The 23,080-nt window shown below is 40.0% G+C and overlaps 1 protein-coding gene across 7 annotated transcripts in view; it reads right to left on the bottom strand.

Annotated features, from left to right (window-relative positions):
* Window positions 1-19,883: 19,883 nt before the first annotated feature.
* The window catches only part of LOC100026608 (phospholipid-transporting ATPase ABCA3-like), a 268,136-nt gene continuing 264,939 nt past the window's right edge, over window positions 19,884-23,080 (bottom strand). For all 7 annotated transcript variants that reach the window (XM_016423876.2, XM_056806544.1, XM_056806543.1 and 4 more), the window contains 2 exons: window positions 20,889-20,962; window positions 19,884-20,084 (listed from right to left, as the gene is read on the bottom strand). In XM_016423876.2, coding sequence (XP_016279362.1) covers window positions 19,953-20,084; window positions 20,889-20,962 — 206 coding nt within the window. In that variant the 3' untranslated portion in view covers window positions 19,884-19,952. The remainder of the gene's footprint in view (window positions 20,085-20,888; window positions 20,963-23,080) is intronic.

The following is a 23,080-nucleotide window of genomic DNA, read 5'->3' on the forward strand; positions in this document are numbered from 1 at the left end:
GAATGGAAGGAGGTGGGCTAGATTTAGTTTTTATCTGCACAGGAACAGCTGACTTAGTAAGCCTACATTGGAAGAAGATGTGGCCCAAAGAGACTCCAGTATATCTTCTAGTATTGCAAAGACGGGATGCTCTTTTTTCTCCTGACTCTCTGAGAGAATTACAGGGAGTAAATTTAAAGATTCCTCTGGTACTTCCAATGATAAAGAACCATCTGGGGAGCAGGTTATTGTGGCTCTGAGTTTGCATAGAAGGTCCCTCCCCAGCAAATTTAAAGGGGAGTCAGGCATCAAAAGGAAGGAATGTTGTACCTCTACGAGTCCTACAGACACCAGTCTAGGAGGAAGTCTTTTAACTCTTTGGGTTATTCCCGATACTCCCATTACATTCTCTGAGCCAACAGAATAACATTGTAAATCAGGTGTTCTCTTTAATACAGACCAGGAAGCTCCAGTGTCTAATAGACAATCACAATAGGTGTTACCCACCTTTAAAGTAACATGGGGTTCATTAGTATGGGGGGGTAGTGGATAGGGACAACGGGTAGTAGGACATCAGGGTCCGGAAAATCAAAGGTTGTATCTTCTGATTTCTGTGTCCCAGCCCCCCCTCCAGACACCTTGTGTTTGGGAAGTTCCTTGGGCACCCCCATGAAAAGTGCCCCCCTGAAGGGCACCCCCTGAGGGGCATTCGCTCCTCGAGTATTTTTTGGACAAGCACCATTTTTTATATTTTGTTGTGGAGTTATTTCATTTGAGTTATCATTTTCCCAATATCCATTCCTATAGTCATCATTCCTAAAGTTGTGGTTTTCATTGTCATAATTATATTTCTATAATTATCACTTCTGTAGTTGTTATTAAGCTGAGTATTCCTTCCTATAATCTTGAGAAAAGCTCTACACTGTACCGTATTGTGGCCCTTCTTCCCACAGAAGTGGCAGGTAATGGATTGATAATTAGATTTCTGGAGAGGGGCAATTGTCTTTGGTTCATTATCATGCCCACTTTCTAATTTAGTTATCCTATCTATTACACATCTCATTTTTTTCTTCATTTTCTCCATGTCATCATTATTTTCTTCTTTCTTTTCTTTGTTTCCCTTTAAACATATATAGCTGTTTTTCGCAATTCTTCTAGGTCCATCTCTGACCATCTTGGACATTGTGTTCTAAAATAATTCTTAATTGCTTTGCAAGAGTTATTGACAAAGATCCTTCTAGCTTCTCTTAAGCTAGTTTCTTTAGTTAGGTCTCAATCCAGGTATCTGTCCCCAAACTCGATTATTCTATCCATGAATCTGGAGGGTGTTTCTTCCTCCTTTTGCTTAATTTTTTCAAGTTCCATCCACTTATCTGTATTGTCTGCACATTTCTTCATTGCTGTAAGGATGGCCTCTCTACAAAGGTATAGTTGTAGATAATCCTCAGGATTGTTATAGTCCCATTCGGGATCCTGAGATGGCCAATGTGCTGCAATTATTTTATTTTTTTCATGTTCAGTTAAAAAAGCCTGTAGTAAGTTCTCAACGTCCTTGTAAGATGGATTATACTGAAAAAATATGTCTCCCATCTTTTTTGCTACTAGAAAGGGATCTTGTTCATATGTGGGAATATTTCGTGTAAAATCATTTCTTGGGGAGTAAACAGTATCCTATGTCTTAAAGTCACCACGTCCCCATTCTGTCCTATTTCAGGTACTTCTCTTAGAGGAAACAGGCCTCTAGTTGAATTTTGTACCTGTGGATCAGTTTGACAAGGACAGGTTTCTCTAGGAGGATGAGATCTCCTTTGCATTGGAATTTGGTTTTCTGTAGGAGAGGGAACATGAGAAACTGGGATTTTGGGGAAGGATTTTGGGGGTTAAATTCAGTCAAGATTTGCACTATACGAGAGAAGCAGTCTGTTAACTGAGCTATAGGGAAGGTTTTTTCCATCTCTATTTCAGGGAAGGAAATTTCCTCATTCAAAGGTTCAGAAACAGGTCTGTTTCTGGTAGAGTGGGTATTTGCCAATTGATCCTGTAAGAAACATTTTAGATCTTCTAATTGGGCTTGCATTTTATCCTCAATTTTTTTTTTATTTTAGCATCTCTAAATACAGTATTGAGGAGTACAAAAATGACAGTACATATTAATATAAAAATTTGGAGGTATCCTGCATTACTCAATGCCCCTAATTCCTCAGCTGCCATATAAATGTCAAAGAATGTAGTACTCATTTATATATATATATATATATAGTAATTATTTTTCTAACAGTCTTCTTAAAACACGTGGGGAGCTGTAAATCTTGAAATTTCTCAGACTTATGAATGTTAAAAATTTCCACATTGGGGAATTCTCCATTGGAACAAATTCCCTACTGGAAACATTCCCCATTTTGATGTGAGAACTTGCCAGGATCAGAAATGGGAGGACCTCTACTCCACCCATACTTAAGACTGCTTTAGGGGAGAAAACTCCTTGCTAAACAATGAAAGTACTTGGACCCATGATTATGATGAGGCAGGGAGTTCTTTGAGCCATGCCTGTTTTTAGAATTGATACAATGGGATGCTAGGTACCTATAAAGGTCGGGCAGGTTTTCTCTTGATGAGATTAGTTGACACAGCAGTGTTTTCTCTGGGTCAGACTTACTGAGGGGATTAGTCGACAGAACAGTGTTTTCTCTGGTTCAGACTTACTGAGGGGATTAGTCAACTTAGCTGGAATTCAGATGGGCTGTCTTTTAGAAAACATCTACAGTGATTGGTAGCTGGAAGAACTTAGGGGAGGTGACATAGGAAAAAAAATCCTATATAAGAAAAGGAAGACTTCCGGTCAAGATGGCGGCTTAGAGAAAGCTAAAGTTCAGATCTCTGGAAACCCTTCCCTACCGAACTCAAACTATATGCTCCTAAGGCACAGAAATTCAAAACAAACAACAGCAGAGACCCCGGGAATCCTCCTCCTGGACCTGGACCTGGATCAAAAGGTACAGCCCCCCCAAAAAAGCCAGAACATGAGATCACTCAGACCTAAGGGGTAGGCAGAAGGAAGGTCCCAGGACCCATCCCCCCAACCCAGAGTGCTGAGTCCGAGGCAGCAGAGGGAACCTCAGAGCCTCAGGGCCGGCTATCCTGAAGGCCTCTTCCTGAAAACAACCTGACCCAGTCGAGGGGGCACCCAGACAGCAGGGAAACAGAGAGAGACGGGGGAGCCTGTAACCCCCTGACCAGATACTTCCATCTGAGTCTCACCGAAGGTCCCTGCCTCAGGGCATACTCAGTCCGAGGTCAATCCCATCACCAGCCCTCAGAGCTCCAGGAAGCCACAGCCCCTCCCCCCTCAGAGAGCAGGGTCCTCTGAAACAACAGTAACCCTCAGGGCTGGCAAAAGGGCCTCGAGAGCCAGCTATTCTGAAGGCCACATCCTGAAAACAACCTGACCCAGTCGAGGGGGCACCCAGAAAGCCGGGAAACAGAAAGAGATGAGGGGAGCCTGCAGCTCCCTGGCTGGATCCTTCCATCTCAGTCTCAAGGTCCCTGCCTCAAAGCATACTCAGTTCAACCCAGAGAAAGTTAATCTTCCACGGCCCCTCCCCCCTCAGAGTGCTGGCTCTCCTGGCCAGCTAAGGCACAGAAACAAACACCCCAAGGAAAGGGCTGAGCCAGGTTCAGAGTGTGGAAGTAAGGCAACAGAGAAGCATCGGGAGGGAACTGAGGAGGGCAGTAACACAGAAACACCAACAATTCCTGGCTTCCTCGGAAAGACAGAACAACAACTGCATAGAACAGACAATCTGCCTAGGGCTAAAACCTCTGAACACCAGACAGAGATAAGAAAAGCTAGTCCTCCCCACTCAGATAGAGATGGCAAACTCCACAGAAGCACAAAAGCCCCAAAATTCCAAGAAAAACGAGAAGAAGGGGGTGACTTTGGACACATTTTATGGAGCAAAAATACAAAATACAGAGGAGATAGAAGAGGAAACACAAGCAAATGCTCCGAAACCTTCCAAAGGAAATGGAAACTCTCCACAAACCCATGAAGAATCTGAATCAGAAAGGATAAAAAAGATGGAAGCCTTCTGGGATGAAAAGTGGGAAATAATGCAAAAAAAATCCATGCATCTACAAAACCAGTTTGACCAAAACCAGTCTTTAAAGGTCAGAATTAGGCAACTCGAAGACAAAGAGCAGGTAAAAGAGTAAGAATCAATAAAGCAAAGCCAAAAGGTCAAGAAATTAGAAGAGAACATAAAATATCTCACTGACAAGGTGACAGACTTGGAAAATAGAGGAAGAAGAGATAATTTAAGAACAATTGGACTTCCAGAAAAGCCAGAAATAAACACCAAACTCGACATCGTAATACAAGATATGATCCAAGAAAATTGCCCAGAGATTCTAGAACAAGGGGGCAATACAGCCACTGACAGAGCTCACAGAACACCCTCTACACTAAATCCCTAAAAGACAACTCCCAGGAATGTAATTGCCAAATTCCAAAGCTTTCAAACAAAAGAAAAAATCCTACAAGAAGCCAGAAAAAGACAATTTAGATATAAAGGAATGCCAATCAGGGTCACACAAGACCTTGCAAGTTCCACTCTGAATGATCATAAGGCATGGAACATGATTTTCAGAAAGGCAAGAGAGCTGGGTCTTCAAACAAGAATCAGCTATCCAGCAAAACTGACTATATACTTCCAAGGGAAAGTATGGGTATTCAACAAAATAGAAGATTTCCAAGTTTTTGCAAAGAAAAGACCAGAGCTCTGTGGAAAGTTTGATATCGAAAAACAAAGAGCATGGAATACCTGAAAAGGTAAATATGAAGGAAAGGGAAAAGGAAAAAAATGTTATCTTTTTCTTTTACTCAAACTCTCTTCTATAAGGACTACATTTATATCAATCTATGTATACTAACATGTGGGGAAAATGTAATGTGTAAATAGGGGGAAAAGAAAGACCAAATAGAATAATCTTTCTCACACAAAGATTAACACGGGAAGGGGAGGAGAAGAAAACTTCTATAAGAAGGAGAGGAAGAGAGTATTTTATACTCACTTGTTCCAGCAGCTGTGTCTTTAAGCCGAGTTAGCTGATAAAAGGGACTAAGTGGTGAGAAGGTAGAGTAAAAAGGCAAGAAAATTCAGAAGTTTATTGAGAAAATTCTTTATACTCCCATGTGGTCAGCCACAATGTGATATGGAAATCACTTTAAAAGACTGATATATATTAATTTAAGGTCACCAAGGAATTCAGCTATGTAATTCCTAAATGAAAACTCAAGTAAGCAGTCAACCTTTAATGGAGTTTTTTTTTTTTATTATTAACAAGAGGAAGAAAGGTATTTGAGAGAGAGAGAGAGAGAGAGAGAGAGAGAGAGAGAGAGAGAGAGAGAGAGAGAGAGAGAGAGAGAAAGGGGAGAGAAGGGAATAGGGCTTAAATACCCCTCTGCTTAGGTTGGGCCAAAGGCCCAAGGCCTTGGATAGCCGAGGCAAAGAAAAGAGATCAGTCCCTATCACTCACGTGACCAAAATGGAGAAACAGTCTCAGGGCCTCCACTCCAAGCCACCAGCCTCCAACAACCTCCTTCCTCCACACAGGAAGTCCCCAGACTCCTCAGCTGTCCTCTACCTCACTTCCTGTGTCTCCCTCTAGTTTAACCCAGGACTGCCCAGAGGTCTGTCCCCTTTACACATGTCTGTTGAAGGTCATATTCTCAATTACATCTTGAGCTTTGCTGTAGCCCTTCCTAAATCCTGTTACCCTGAGTAGGGTGGAGATTGTAGTTTCCAAGACCTGATTCTGTCATTCCAAGTATCTCCATTGTTATTGATCAGGAAATAGCCAAATCCCATCCTCTAAAGAATGGTTTGAACAGGGTTGAGTAGTTTTGAAATTCACCCCCCCAAATTTATGTAGTATTGGAGTGTTATTCTTGAAATGTTTAGTAGAATTCACTTATGAGTCCATCTGGCTCTGGGGGTCTTTTTCTTGGGAATTCTTTTATGGTGGTTAATTTTTTTTCCTGTGATGGGATTATTTAAATATTTTATTTCCTCTTTTGTTAACCTGGGTACTTTATATTTTTGTAAATATTCACCTATTTCATTTAGATGGTCAGATTTATTGACATATAATTGGGCAAAACAATTCCCAATAATTGCCTTAAATTTCTTCATTTTTTTTCATTTTTGAAGGTAATTTGGCTTTCTTTTTTTAAATCAAATTTTAATAGTTTAGCTTTCCCCCCATAAAATCAGCTTTTACTTATTTCAATGATTTACTTTCAATTTTATTAATTTCTCTCCTTATTTTTCAGGATTTTTAATTTGGTATTTAATTGGGGATTTTAAATTTGTTTTTTTTTTCTGGCTTTTTAGTTGCATACTCAATTCATTGACCTTTTTCTATTTTATTGATGTAAGCATTTAGAGATAAAATTTCCCTCAAGTGCAGCTTTGGCTTCATCTCATGAATTTTGCTATGTTGTCTCCTCATTGCCATTTTCTTTAATAAAATTGCTATGATTTTTTTCTTTAATCCCAGAAAGCTTTTTCTTCTCATGGGCTGCCACCTGACATACAGACTGTCTGTGGATGTTTTGGCAAACTTTTACAACCTGACATCAGGATCTCAGTGGCAATGGAAAGAAGAAGGTCCATGAAGTGGCATTGGGTTTTTTTTGCAATCCTACAGGTGTTTGGTCTGCTGGTATGGCCTTCTTCTAATGTGGTAGATATGGCCTTCTAATATGGTAGATGAGGGAGGGATGTTGAGTGATCTTAGACCATGTGTGTTTCTTTTTCATTTCTTTTGGATTATGGGTGTTCTAGACCACAGAGACAGTTAAAGTTGCTTTATATTTGGTATGTAATTTCTGCTTTGAAGAGGTTTGAAAGGTTATGGAGATCAGAGAAAATTTCTAGTCCTTCATCTTGTTTCTCATGTGGAAGTTCAATTCCTCATTTTTATTATATGCCTTTGTTTTATAGAAATATTTATCAGCAACAGATTATGTGGTTTTACTTTCTTATCCAATCTGTTACTTTTTATTATACTGTTTAATAATTTTATACCAAGGTATGATAGGATTATTTTTAGTGGTCTCTAATATAACATTTATTCTAGGATGTTTTGGGTTTCCATTCTTCTTTAAAAGTATTACTTTGTATCTTTAATTTAATCTTCTTAATTTATTCTTCCCACAGACTTTTATACCCCTCTCTCTTTTCCTAATTTTAGAGTTTCTCTCTCCCCTACCTATTCTTTCTGGGGGCAGGATGTGTCATTTTGTGTTGTATCTTCAGATCTTTTGCTTTTCAGAACATATTTTATTCTCTTCTATAGTTTCTGTGGAACAGACTTATGTTATTCTAATTTCCATTTATATTTGAAAGTCTTTTTCTTGATCACTTTTGGTATTTTTTCTTGAATTATGATGTTCAAGGTTTTTGACTTATCAATGTTCTTTTGGGAAACATGATTTTAAAGTTTTCTTCATATCTTGTTTTTGAGACATAAAAGATAACTTAATTAAGTAACTTCAATCAATTTATATCCATTGCTTCATATCTCTTTATAGCTTTATATCTTCTGCATGTAATTCCATTAGTTAATATTTTGATAACTTGTAACTAAAGATTTAATAGTAAGTCAGAGTCCCAAGTAATTGATTGAATAACCATGTATGAGAATAATAAATCAATAATTGTAGTATGAATAAAACAAAAATGTTCCCCATAGTACCTTACCAGATATTTCTGAGGCTATGGGTCCACAGTATCACATTGGCTGGATTCTCATGCTAGCCAGGTTTCTCATGCTAACAAGAAATATATCTGCTCTGAAGCTGCTGTGTGTGAGGGTGTGTGGAATAAATCACAATGTGCTGAACTTTCCCATGTGACTGCCTTTTTTGCCCTTCACTTATCCTGCTCCTGTCCCTAGTGGGACCCTGTTTGTGACAATTTGGCACCCAGAATGTGGGGTGAGAAGATAATACCAAGGTCCAGAGCCCAGAGAATTGTTCCTACTCCTCTGTGCCACAGGATAAGACCCCGAGGTTGAGGTGTGCACCTAAAGTATTTAAGTGGTTGTTTGGGGGAGCAGGTTAGTTTTGTTTTCACTGCTGGTTATAACTACCATGTCACCCGACACCCCAATATTGACTAATTTTATTTGTTCTGAATTATATGTTCTTTATCCACAATCAGAGAACTTTATTTTAGTGCAAGGACAACCTGTGCGAGTTTGTATTATATTACAAGCTCCCTATCAGAAACATGACATGCAACCTCTCTTCATTGACAATTCATCTTAGATAGGACCTCAAGCTAGGATTACCATTGTGTATACCACTGATGAATTTTTTTATTGTAGAGGGTGAGGTAGCAGTGGTGGTTGAAGATAAACAAACATCTTCAGACATCATGTGGACACAGGAATTGGATTACCAAAGACCTATGTTTACTATGGTAGTGGAAGGAATTGTCATGACTGGTTTATTAGACTCTGAGGCTGACAGTTCAGTCATCTGAGTAGAAGAATGGACAAAACATATAGAAAGTATATGAAAGAACTATAGAAAGTAGAGAATCAGTCAGAGGTGTGTGAGAAAAAAATGGTTTCTTCCATCTGATGCAAATTCTTGGAATACCTTTAAATTTATGGGGAGCTATCATGACCATGGATTTATCCTAAGGGCCCTGGCCAGCAGTGTGTCCAACCACTTTGCCTATTACCTGAAAAACTGACATACCTATATATGTGGACCAGTGGTCCCTATCTAAAGAAAAGCTCTGGTACAGGAATAATTAAAAGCAGGACATATTAGATAATCTAATAGTCCCTGGAATTCTCTTGTTTTGGTTATCAAGAAAAAATCAGGTAAATGGAGATTTGTGACTGATCTTAGAAAAGTGAATGATCAAATGAAAACTATGCGTGATTTATAGTCTGGTTTACGCAGTCCTGCCATGATTCCAAGCTTGGAGGTTAGATTGAAAGAACTGCTTTTTTACAATTCCCTTGTAGTCACAGGATTGTGCTAGATTTACCTTCTTAGTTCCCTCTGTTACTTTGCAAGAACCTCATGACCAATATGTATGGGTAGTTTTGCCCCAAGGCACGAGAAATTCCCCCACTCTTTGTCAAATGGCTCAGGCCCTTAGATCTTTTCTAAGATTTCATTCACTTCTCTTACATCTTTCTTATTTATTTTTTGGTTTGATTTACCTAGTTTGGATAGGGGAAGGTTCAGATCTCCCACTAGTATAGTTTTTCTATCTATTTCATCCTTGAGCTCCTCTAGTTTCTCCTTTAAAAATATGGATGCTCTGCCATTTGGTGCATATATATTGAGTACAGATATTTCCTCATTGTCTATATTGCCTTTTATCAGGATGTAATTACCTTCCTATCTCTTTTAACTAGATTTATTTTTTACTTTGGCTTTGTCGGATATCATGATTGCGACTCCTGCCTTCTTTTTGTCAGTTGATGCCCAATAGATTTGGCTCCACCCTCTTACTTTCACTCTATGTGTGTCTACCTTTCTCATATGTGTTTCTTGTAAACAGCATATGGTAGGGTTTTGGACTCTAATCCACTCTGTTATTCACTTGCGTTTTATGGGTGAGTTCATTCCATTCACATTCAGAGTTATGATTACTAGCTGTGTATTTTCCAGCATTTTGATTTCTTCTCCTTTTCCTGCCTTTTCTTCTTTCACTATTTCCTTCTACACCAATGTTTGCTTTTGAACAGTCCCCCTTGTTCCCACCCTTATTTTACTTCCCTTTCTACCCCCCTCCCTATTTATTCCCCCCCTTATTTTCCTTATAGTCTTTCTAAAATTAACCCCCCACTCCCTCCCTCTTGTACTGCTTCCCTCCTCACCAGACCGTTTGTTACCCTTCTACTCCCCTATAGGGTGCAAATCTATTCTCTGCCCCCAATGGATTGGATTGTTTTTCCCTCTTTGAGTCACTTTCAAATCACATAAAAGTTGAGTATTTCCTGTCTCTGACCTCTTTACCCTTCCAGTGTATTGATGTTCTCCCCCCTCCCACCATGAGCTTCTTTATGAAATATAAATTTACCCCCATTTGTTTCTTTTCACATTTCTTTTAATATTCCCTTATTTTAAGCTCTAGTTATATATATATATATATATATGCATACTTATGCATATGTATTTTTTGCATGCATATATCTATATACCTATTTATGTCTTGTCCTTTCATCCTATACAGTTTGTTGCTGTTCCCTCTAAGTATACTTCCTTTTGCTGCCCAGGTAATAACAACAATTTTTAAGAGTTACCAATGACCTCTTTTCTTATAGGGATACATATCATTTTAACTTATTGAGTCTCTTAAAAATTTTTTTTTGTTTTTCTTTTTTCCCCTCTTATTTTTTTAATTACCTTTTGATGATTCTCTTGTTTGGACATCAAATTTTCTGTTCAGGTCTGGTCTTTTCTTTACGAATTCTTGGAATTCTTCTATTTTGTTGAATGACCATACTTTCCCCTGTAAGAATATAGTCAGTTTTGCTGGGTAGTTGATTCTTGGTTGTAGACCTAGTTCCCTTGCTTTCCGGAATATCGTATTCCAAGCCTTTCTTTTTTTCATTGTGGATGCAGCCAGATCCTGAGTTATCCTCACTGTGGTTCCTTGGTATCTGAATGACTTCTTCTTGGCAGCTTGTAATATCTTTTCTTTGGTCTGATAGTCCTTGAATTTGGCTATAACATTCCTGGGTGTTGTCAGTTGGGGATTAAGTACAGGAGGTGATCTGTGGATTCTATCAGTCTCCACTTTTTCCTCTTGTTCAAGGATTTTGGGGCAGTTTTCTTTAATAATTTCCTGTAATATAATGTCCAGGCTTTTTCTTTTGTCATGGTCTTCTGGTAGGCCAATAATTCTTAAATTGTCTCTCCTTGAACGATTTTCTAAATCCTCTGTTTTGTGAATGAGATGCTTCATATTTTCTTCAATTTTTTCATTCTTTTGGTTTTGTTTTATAGAGTCCTGCTGCCTTGTGAAGTCGCTCGATTCTAATTGTTGTATTCTGGTTCTTAAAGACTGGATTTCATCCTTAGTTTTTTGGTCGTCCTTTTCCTTTTGGTCGGATTTTCTTTGGAGGTCATCTTTCATCTCCTTTGCCTCATTTTCCAGCTGGTTGATTTTGGCTTTCAAGACACTATTTTCTGTTTCTAGATGACTTATCTTAGTTTTTAAGTTCTTTTCCCAATTGTCTTCAGCCTCTCTTAATTGTGTTTTGAATTGCATTTTGAGTTCTTCCAAAGCTTGTATCCAATTCGCTGGGATGTCTGATTTTTCCTTTGCTGTTCCCTCCCCCTCTGTTTCATTCGCTCTTTGCCCATTACCTGTGCAGAAGCTGTCTATTGTAATTTCCTCCTTCTTTTTCTGTTGTTTGCTCGAGTTTACCCCTTCTTTGCTCCCCATATTTGACTGTGCTCTTGCTCCTCTCATTTTGTTTTGGTTTTGGGGCTGTCAGTCTCCCCTCTTGGAGCTTTGTCAGATCTCTTGGTACAGTCTCTAGGGGAGGAATGTTAGCTTCCCTGTCCTCTGGAGGCTTTTGCTTGGATTGAATTCAAGTGGGTTGGGCTGTATGCGGTATGAAACTGAGGCTCTGAAAACACCTGGAAGGCTGGGCCGCCCAGGCTCTCTCCAGTTCTCTCTAGCTGTTTCTCCACTGTCCACAAGTGCCTTTGCCCTCCTCCCTAAACTCTGAGGAGTTCTGGTTGAATTGGCTGGAATTGATCTGGTTATATGCCCCGAGGCAAAAGTGAGGCTGGAGCCTGATGAAGGGACCCAGTGATGGCCCTCTCTCTCCCTGGCTTCCTCCCTGCTGTCCAAGCTGGATTCTCCGAGCCCGGCGTCCCGCTGCTCACAAGGTAGACCCTCCAAGCCAGCACCTTTGGCCGCTCAAAGGTTCCCGCTGCTGTTGCTGCGGGCTCAGCGCTCTGAGTTGTGGGGAGGGGTCCTGGGATCTACTCTCTGCCTTCCCCTTAGCCCTGAGTATTCTCAGATTCTGGCTTTTGGGGGGTGTACCTTTTGATTTGAGTCCAGAAGGAGGGTTCCCTGCTTCTGTCCTGTTGTTCAGGTTGGGTTTCAGCGCCCTAGGAGCATTCAGTCTGTATCGGTAAGGAAGGGTCTTCCACGAGGTCTGAACTTTTGCTGCTTGCTAAGCCTCCATCTTGACTCCGCCCTCCCCCCCCCTTAGATCTTTTCAACAAAAATATCCTCAATTTTTGGTGATCCATTATATGGATGATATCCTCATTGCTCATTCCTCTATTGAGGAGTTACAGTGGGCTTGCCCTGAACTACAGGAAAGCCTCGAAAAATTTGGCCTTCTTCTAGCTCCTGAAAAGGTGCAAATGCAAACTCCTTTGCAATATTTGGGATATGGAATTCATGACACTTGTGCAGCTGCAGAAAATTGAGGTAAGACTGGATTGCTTAAAAACATTAAATGATTTTCAAAAGTTACTCAGGGTAATGTATTAGTTGGCTAATACCTATTTTAGGAATTCCTAGTTATGTATTGACTTTGCTATTCCAGTTGCTGAAAGGAGACTGATTTGAATTCCCCACATCACTTGTAAAATGGAGATTTGAACACTAGACTTCAATCCCCAGAAGTCCTTGGTATTTCCTAGAATTTCCTATAATCTCACCTGAGTCTCCACCTGGGCAAGATCATAATTAGTATTTAAACTGGCAGTAACGCTTACCTCGCCCTCTTCTATGCTCTTCCTCTGTACTTGGCCATTTGCAAGATGTAGTAAGTAAGCTTTGAATGGGCTAATTAGCTCTAGGCACATGGTTTTCTTATTTTGTATTTTCTTTATTCCTTGATTTCTAATAATCCTTAATAAACCTCATAAAATATAATATTTCTTTTACTAGAGACTAATTTAATTTTTACACACTGAACCTCTGCAGCCCAAGATTCTTTACTGAAAATTAGTAATGCTATTGCTAAAGCTAGATTGGATAGATATGAATCCAGCAAAGATATTGATATCCAAATTGTGTTTACCCCTATTTCACTTACTAGGGCTTTAATTCATTTAGATAAGATATTAAAGTATGGGTATCTTCCTCACCAGCTGATCTCTCTTCTGTACAAACTTATCCAGAGATGTTTGCTATATAGAAAAAACTGGTAAAAAGATTACTTCAGTTAACAGGAGTGTATCCCTCCCATATTTTTCTCCCTTACAGTAATGTACAAATTGATGATCTCATCAGTCATTCACCTTCTTGGCAGAATTTGCTACGCTTCTCTGTTCCTTTGATTCATAGAAGACCTCAAGGGCTTTTTAGCATTTTTACAAGTTACTCCTCATGGATTTCAACGAGTGGTATTCACCACCATGACAGTGCTCAGCACCAAGCCACTTATAATTTGGACCAGGACTCCACAGTCACAGTTATACAAACTCCTTTTGATTCCACTTTTCAGCCAGCCTCTTTTAGTGGAATTAACCCCCATGGTACTACTTCTCTATAATTATGGCAGACAAAAGTAACTCATTACCCTGCATTTGGTAGACTTGCTTACCTCATGCCACTCCAGAGAAAAGTGTAAAGATGTGACGGAACATTTACTTCTTGTTTTCCAAATTGCTGGCCCCCCACAAAAATTAAAAACAGATAACGGTCCAGCTTACACCTCAAATCAATTTCAGCAATTCTGTAAAACGTGAACGATCACCCATGTTACAGGAATACCCTTACAATCCTCAAGGGCAAGCAATTGTGGAACGTAAGCATCCGACATTGAAAACATTCTTACAAAAACAAAAGGGGGGAAGTCACAGGTCAGTACCATATTTGCTGGCTATGGCAACCGATGCTATGACTTTTGATGATAACAATGAGACCCCAGCTTTAAAGTTTTTTGCTCAGCTGTGGGTTCCATCTGAATCTTGTCCTTCATCTTTAAGCATTTATCTGGCAAAAGCAAGGTGAGTAAGAGGGCAGGTACCAGTCCTAATGTGTGGTCGAGGATATATTTCTGTCAGTTCGGATGGAGTTCTCTGGCTGCTCAGGTGATGGATCCAACTTGCTTCCTCATCTCCAGGCAATGAGCTTGAAAAGTGAGCCAAGAACAGGGCGGGGAAGGAAAAGAACAAAGAAAGATATTAATTACTGGAAGATATTGATGGCTGTGGCATGGGGTCAGTGGAGTGGAAGGCTGGATTCTCTGGAAGGATACTCCATTTGTGGAAGTGGTGGGATGGGACCAATTTGTACCTGAACCTGTATTATGTGATAAGACAAATCTATTCTTGGGGGAATAGACATACTGGCACAGGAATTTGGGGCCCATAAGGATAATGGAAGGCAAAATGAGAAAATCAGGAATTTTACCTTCCACAGGGCTGTGGAGACACCTCCACTTTGTTTTTCATTATTGAATCATTTCTCTGGAAGTGTCCAGATACAGAATGCCATATTTTCACATTTTCATTATACTTTGCTTTCTAGTATTGGTGTCACCCATTGCGCAATACTGACCCATGCCTCCAGGGAGACATGGACCCATGCTTTTGGCGATGGCAATGTCACCATGTATGGAATGCTCGGGACAGATTGTAATGTTGCTCTGTGAGTCCCATAGACCATGGACTCAAAGCACTGATCCACCATTTCTGCAATGGCGTACATTCCACACTCAATGCATCTACATTTCAGGCTCACACTTGGTGTCTTGGCACAATGAGGGCTGCAGGAGGAGTGTGAAACCACATTGCTACATAGGTGGCTACTCTGAGCCATGATGGACTGGAAATCAAGAGAGCAAATGCTCCAATATGGAAAAAAATGGTTGCCACTGAACTGGTGTAGGCTGCTTATAGTACTACTGGTCAGAAGCATCATTACATATTATGCGTCTTTTCTAGCTTGTTTAGGAGATAATTATGCTTTTATGATTTGTACTTCCATTATTGGACTGTGGATGGTAAAAATTGTTGGGCAAGAATGAGAATCATGAGGTTATATTTGTAATTTCACCGTACCCCATTCTCTTTTATGTCAGTGAAGGAAGGACATTGGTATGGATCCCTTGGGGATCATGTCATGTCATCAAATCATTGCATGACTTAATCAAGCCTAGACAGAACCCTTGTACATCTTGTGTTGTAATTAGCTTCTCTTCTAGCTAGCTCTGTTGCACTGGGTCAATGTGTACAAACAGTGCAGACTCAAATACATCAAGTTGCTTACCTTGAGGCATTAGCATATGATGTGACCATGACTTTTCAGTCACAGAATAGAATTATTCATGATTTTTATACAGCTATTTCTGCTCTTAGAGATGATGTATTGGAGCTGACTTCTGAGTTCCAGATCTTACAGTTGTCTCAGAAGCTGCGGTGTGACCATAGATATATTCATTTTTTGCTTATTACCTGTCCAATATAATGCTACTGATGTAAAATTTGCTCGACTTCAAGCTCACTTGCGGGGATTGTGGGGATTAACAATGGACTTGGAAGATTTGTAGAGCATAGATGAAAGTATTCGTCAAGATCTGTCACCCTCTTGCACTGCTATTGACATCTGTGATTGGGTTCAGCAGGCACACGGATGGATTTCTGGAGCAATATATACCCTCCTCACTCTGGTACTCCTAGTTGTGATGAGCCTCTTTCTCTCATTTGTCTCCCTGTTCTGATTTGCTCCATATACCGAGCTCTTTACAAAACAAAGAAGGGGACATAGGGAGAACTTAGGGGGTTAATTCCTCCTGATATGTTCCCCTCCCTTCCTGGCATTCCTGAGGAGGTCATGAAAGGGGCACAACCACTGAGAAGAGCACGTTTGATATAACATACTGAGGTGGGTAGGTTCCTTGCTCCAGATGTCCTGCCGTTTCCTGCCAGAAGAAAAACAGTTCTCAGTATCTTAAGGAAAAAACAATCCCAGAATTTTACCAGCTCCATCCTTGTTTATTGCTTGATTTCATGCTAGCAGGTTCGATTCTCGGCTAGCAAGAAATATATCTGCTCTAAAGCTGTTGTGTGTGAAGATGTGTGAAATGAATCATGAAGTGCTGAACTTCCTTGTGTGACTGCCTTTTTTGCCCTTTGCCTATCCTGCTCCTGTCCCTCGTTGGACCTCGTTTACAACAAACCAATTCAAAGGGACAGAAAGAAGAGATATATTGAATTCAGGGAACCAGGTCATTTTGGTTGGGACATAGACTGTGTCAAAGAAAGTAACATGAAAGGGATTAAGAAAAGCAGTAGAAAGGTTGCCCTTGGCAAGAAAATTGATGACTTCTTCATCAGGGTCCAGAGGAAAGAAGAAAATGGGAAGTAATGTACAGGAGCTTTGAGGTACAGAATAGAGGAGGAGGTCATGATAGTCTCTTTTTTTCAGTAAAGTGGGTCCTCTTCAAGAAGGAAGGTGTGACTTAGGGGACTTGAAATGGGAAAGTTTGGACTATCCACTTTAGAATTATGATATAGTTGTTTAGGAAAACAAAAAGATTCCTATGTAGAAATTAAGGTCTAGAGGGAATTAACACATTTATAGTGAATCTAGTCAGTAAAGTGGTGTCATTTCCTTCAGTGATATTCAACAACATGTAAGAACGGAAAAGGTTAGTGGGAATAACTTAACAGGTAAGCAATTCAAGGGCAAAGAATCTCTAAAGTCCTTTCCAGCTCAAAACTATGATGCTACACAGTCCTCCCTGCCATGTCCTCACTGACTAGAACATAAGAATTATGGATTACAATATGAGTATCTTCCCTTGGCTCTGTGCTGTATTTTTAAAAAAGTAAAAGTGAAATTAGTTTCTGATCCATTTTACAGCTACTGCATGGTGACACCTAATCTTCCTATGCCCAAGAAAGCCATTTATACACATTACAACTTTGCTCTTGGATGCAGGGATTAGAAATCCAGAGAAGGGATTGTTACTGTCTTTCTGTTGGTGTCTAGCATATTGTGTGTGTGAGATATGTAGTGAAGGAGTTATATAATAGATATTCCCATTCCTTACACATCTGTAGTAGCTTGATAGACAAACCAATTAATACTTGGGTTCAAATTGCAAAGGTGTTGGGAGTGATATATATAAGATTCATCATATTAAAGCCATAAGTATTTACTAAAGAATATGCAGGAATAGTAGGAAATCAACCAACTTTGTGATCTAGTTCCAAAAGCCTGAAAATGCTAATTCCATTTATAGTATCACAGAATACTCTAGGGGTGTGTTAGAATTAATAGGCAGTGCTGTATTGAAGCCAGTTCAAAGGAGTTCTGCCAAGAATGGAGGCATTTATACCTCAGACATTGGCAAAATACTATAAATAAGGTATTTATCGACTGTTTGGACTTTAAAAAGTGATGGAGAAAATGTTAATGCAAATTAGGCATGGTGCATACTTTTTTCTTTTCTTTTCTGAGAGCTAGTTGTTAAACAAGATCCACTGGTCTTCTTCAACACTCCAGACATCAAAGAAATCCCCACTATTTGGCCCAGCTGGACTGGAGCCTGCACTGGCAAAAGGTGCCTGGTGATAAACAGGGTACTGCTCCAACACTGAGGTGGCCCATAGTCCTTTCAGTAGAGGCACTGGGATATAAAGACTGGCTGTATTTTCATGACTAAATTTCCTTCTAATTCTTAGGCAGTTTGTCTGTTAGGGATGGAGAGACATGACATAAGGAATGTGATATTATCTCTTTAGAAGCCAGAAGAAGCTAACTTCTGGAAAACTGATATTTAAGTAGAAAAGAAAAGCCTAAGAATGTGTCCTATGAGTAGTTAATTAAATTAGCTAACATGATTTCTATTCTCCACACCTAGCACTCTTTGTCTAAAACTGTTCAACTCTATTTTTTGTCTTCACTGTTAAGGAGAATACTGTTTAAATTAGAAAGGACAAAAAATGATTAAAAAAGACTTTAATGAAGATATTTAGAGTGTCTAGCTGCTGTTAATGAGTTCAAGTCACCTGGCCCAGATGAACTACATCCTTGAATTCTCTTGGTTGAGTAATTCCTCCAACTGATTCTCATGTAGCAGGGACTGTAGGCCTTTCACCATTTATGACTGTTTACTTCTTGACATTCTCTGGTTTATCAATAGCTTTCTAAAAATGTGGCAGTCTAAGAGGGACAGAGTACAGGAAAACTATCACTTTCCTATTGACAGAAGCTATACCTCTCTCAATGCCCCTAGGGATCACTAGCTTTTTTGGTTGCCATATCACAGTTAATTTACATTTCAATTATAGCTCTAGACTTTTTTTTTTTTAGTTTAAATCCTGCAACAGACTGCCTCAAACATTAGTGAGTTCTCTTTCTCTGAAGGTTTTCTAGCAAAAATTGAATAATCACTTGTTGAATGAAATGTTGAAAAGATTCTTGTTCATAGATGGTTTGGACCAGTTGATTTATGAGATCCTTTGTAATTCTGAGATTTTGTGCCTCTCATTTAAAAATATTTGGACAATGACTTTAAAGGAGATTCTTTCTCACTTGAAAAAAGAGTGATATGAATTTCTTCTCTAGGATCCTAGTATCAGAAGTAATTATTACAAAGACTGCCTGGATTCTCTTTTCAGGTTGTCATACAAAGAACTAGGAAATATGATGTTGTTTTTGCTAGACAGGATGTACTGAAAATGGAGAACCTTCCTAGACCTGCTAGTGATTTTAGTGTCTCATGAAGCCTCAGCTTCATCCTGTAGGGAATTGTAGTCAAGGTAATAACCCAGGATCTAGGACTTCCTGATACTGCATAGGGGACAAAGTGACTGAATCTGTAGGGATATGGCTAGTTGCAAAAAAAAAAAAAAAAGACATGGCTTCAATAGTTAATGCTTCTGACATTTTTTTTTAGGAGGTGGTAGGTTGATGTTTAAACTCTGATGAGTAACAAATGAGAGAACAGTTAGATGAAATCATGATAATTTCCATTTGTCTTCTAAAGGTATATCCCACTCCCCACCCCCTATGGCTTCTTATTTAGCTAGATTTTATCACAGAAAAATGTAAAGGGAAAGAAATACTGTATGATTTACCCTGGTCTCTAACTCCTACATCCTATACCAGTGTTGGCAAAGCTATGGCATGGGTGCCAAAGATGGCACACAGAGTGCTCTCTGTGGGCAGTTGACCACTCTCCCTCCCCATCTCCTACCCTCAGAGTTTGTTCTAAAAAGGCAGAGGGACTCCCGCAGAGCTGTTCCCCTTCCCTTCTCCATCACATCTGACAACATCTTTTCATATCACCTGCCCCTCAGCCCAGCAGCCCAATGGGAGTGCATAGAGGATAAGGTAGGTGGCTCACAGGAAGAAGAACTGGAGCAGTCCAATGGGAGCACCTTCTCCTTCCCCTGTGTGGGATGGTTGGGGGCAGAGCATATCCATCATGTGGTAGGAGGGAGGAGCATGGCACACAGTCTCTGAAGGGGTGAGCACAGCACTCTATCTCTAAAAGGTTTGCTATCACTGCCCTATACCATCCAAGGGACTGGGGCTTGGCTAGTTACCCCGTTACTCTGACCAAAGAGATGGTTCCTTTTCTGAAGGCTGTACCTCCTAAGTTTACCTCCATTACCTCTCAATGTTTGTTTCACTCATAGCTCAGAGCTCCCAGGGGATGATTCTTTGTCTTCCACCTTGCTAAACATTGTTCTTTCTTGAACTGGTTTTGGGAAGTAAAGTATAGACATTTTATTTAAAGACTTTAGGCTCTAAGCACTTATGATTTCTTCTGTCATGTTTTGCACACATCTGCAAGGATCTTATAATGCCAATGGTACTCACCTGAATTCTTTAAATGGAAAATAATTATACATATAAATTACGACAAAGGCTTACAGGTAGAATAATTGTCCCTTTATTCACTACACATAGGTATGTGTCATAAGGGCCAGTGGTGTGGAGAACTCTCTAGTCATCGTCTTCATTCTCTGTCTTTTCACTTTCAGCAAAACTCAGGAACACTTGTTCTAGTGTGATTTGACTGATTGTATAGTCCTCCAATTTATTAATATCTTTTTCTTTCTCCAAGATACCAAAAACCTTTGGGGCAGCAGAAAGAGTCAAATGTTAACAAAGTTACCCAGGGAGCATCCTAGAGGAGACATGGACCCCTTATTCTTATGGAGGGAGAAAAAGGTAGGTGGGTTTTGGAAAGTAGGGGAAAGAGTCAAATAAAACATAGAGGATGAAAGTCTCTTTGGTAGACAAAGACTATATATAACAAATGACTGGAAGATATCTTTTCAGGAAGCTACAGCTTACCACAGTGCCCTTCAGCAAAGAAGGTAGAATTAAACATCCCCTAAAGCAAGAATTTTTAACTCTTTTAGTACCATGAACCCCCATGGCAATCTGGTGAAATTTAGAGACTCCTTAGAATACTGTTTTTAAATATATAAAACAATAAAGATAAGTTTACAAAGGAAACCAATTATTTTGAAATAGTTATCAAAATATTTTTTCCAAAAGTTCACAGGCCCCATGTTAAGAAACCTTGTTCTTGCTGAAGGTTCTGCTCTTGCTTCCTTTCTTTCTTAGAATAATTCCTTTTGCTTTCTTAGAATAATTCATGCCTCCAGGCTACAAGGCTATTCATATTTACATCATTCTTTAAGTTTTACAAAGTACTTTCACATTTACCCTGGGAGGTAGAGCATTATTCTCCCTTTCAGTTTTTCCCATGTAAGTCCCATTTTTCTTCTACTACACCACTCAGATCAAAGGTCTCTGATGGACCTGAGCCTTCAGGTGCTGATTGTCAATACTTTACAATACTCATTCCCTATAAGGCTGGTCCTCACTCACCTTAAGAAGCATCAATTTGGGTTGGCTCCTCACACTTACCTTTGCCCAGCTGAAGTTTTCACTGGGAATGTTGTAATGGATAATTCCTTGGTGCTCATATTGCAGTATACTGCCTAAAATGGGGAGGAGACTCTTGGTGAGGGAAAATCATGGGGAAAGTAAATATCCTGGTAAATTTATTTTTTAATTCAAAATTATTGTAACTGTCAAGTCACTTACACTATTGGAGGCAAAAGATATAGACCCAGGCATGACTAGACGGGTATGCCAGCACCTCCTTATTTTCCCGTATGGGAATGGGAAAAGGAAGAGGAATGGAAAAGGATACAGAATTTCCTTGCACATCTAGCACACCCCTGTATGCATGCCTCTAGGTGTAAATAATCCAAAGAACAGATAATCCAAAAGCAATTTTTCTTTGGGTTAGATTTCATGATAGCTACTTGCCGAAGCAAGATTTATTTTCCTTTTTGTTTTTGACTTCTCATGATATATTCTCTCTGGTACATAAAAATACAGAGGACTGACAGATTTTTTAAAATCCTGCTGGTTAAAAATAATTTCTATGTGCTTTAATGCAGTCCATGAAGAATAGTTGAGGCTTTGCAAATTCTTATATATTGACATGTATACACATATAATGGATGATCAGGGGAACTCTTAATTATTTGCTGGATTGGGCTACCTTCCATGGAGGTAGAGAAGTACAACAAGTTAATCAGGAATACTACTAGCCACCCACCTAGTGAACATGAATGGACCTCTGCAAGAAGTGGCTAAGCACATGTCTCTTGGAAAGGAGCCTTGGTTCCTTCTTATACCCAGAGAATCAAGCAGAAGTTCCATGATCATTACTGGTCAGTATGTGGAGAGAGGACAGAAGAGAGGGAGAGAGAAAAGGAAAAAGGAAGGAAGAGGAAGGGAGAGAAAAGAAATCACACTGATTTGGTTCCCTATAAGATTGTGACATAATCTCCATTGGGCCTACACATCAGCTAGGCAATCCTTTTATACTCTCCCCATCAGTTAGCTATCCTATTCACTACAATGGCTATTCCAGATCTTTTTATTCCTCCTCAACCCTCCCTATTCCTCACTTCATCCTTCACTCAAAAAGAGTTACTCACAAGAGCTCCTGCTTTTCCTCTTCTCTTCTCACTTTATTCAGAGATCTACTTCCATTATCTCATGAAGAGGCAACTTTTCTCCTTGCCACAGCCATGTCCCTCCACATTCATCTCTCCTTTCCTTCTACAAAGCATGTCTCTCCCCACTCCCAACCCTTTAAATCTTTACATGCTATTCCCACATACTTAAAAAACAATCTTATTGTGTTAGAATCAATACTGTGGGAGGCAAAGTCAAGATGGCGGCATAGAAGGAGCAGAAGTTCAGACCTCTGAATACCCTTCCTAACCGATCACAAACTGAATGCTCCCAGGGGACTGAAAAACAAACTTAACAACAAGACAGAGCCAAGGAACCCTCCTGCTGGACTTAATTCAAAAGGTAAGCCCCCCAAAAATCTGGAATCCGAGAACACTCGGGTTTAAGGGGAAGACAGAAGGAAGGTGGCAGGCCCTATCCCCCCTCCTACCCAGAGCACTGAGACTCTAGTGGCAGCGGGAACTTCTGGGCGGGCAAAGGTGCTGGTCTAGAGAGCATACCTTGCGAGCAGGGCAGTGCCAAATTCAGAATGTCCAACACAGATGGCGGGGAAGGAGCTAGAGAGGGAGCACAGACCTGGCAGCCTGGCCAGAGCTGTTGAGATCCTCCATATTTGCTCCAGCCTTCCAGGAAATTTTGGACTCAGAGCACACCCAGCCCAACTAAGCTGAACTTAATCCCATCAAAAGTCTCCAGAACTCAGGGAAGCCCAGGCTCCACACCTAGCAGATTGGCCAACATGACAGCAAAGAAAAGTAATGAATGCGGGAGGTGATGTGGCAAAGTGGGGACACTAATTCATTGCTGGTGGAGTTGTGAATTGATCCAACCATTCTGGAGGGCAATTTGGAACTATGCCCAAAAGGCACTAAAAGACTTTCTGCTCTTTGATCCAGCCCTAGCACTGCTGGGTTTGTACCCCAAAGAGATAACAAGGAAAAAGACTTGTACAAGAATATTTATAGCTGCACTCTTTGTGGTGGCCAAAAGTTGGAAAATGAGGGGATGCCCTTCAATTGGGGATGGTTGAACAAATTATGGTATATGTTGGTGATGGAATACTA

Source organism: Monodelphis domestica, chromosome 7, assembly GCF_027887165.1.
Source record: "Monodelphis domestica isolate mMonDom1 chromosome 7, mMonDom1.pri, whole genome shotgun sequence".
Lineage (NCBI taxonomy): Eukaryota > Metazoa > Chordata > Mammalia > Didelphimorphia > Didelphidae > Monodelphis > Monodelphis domestica.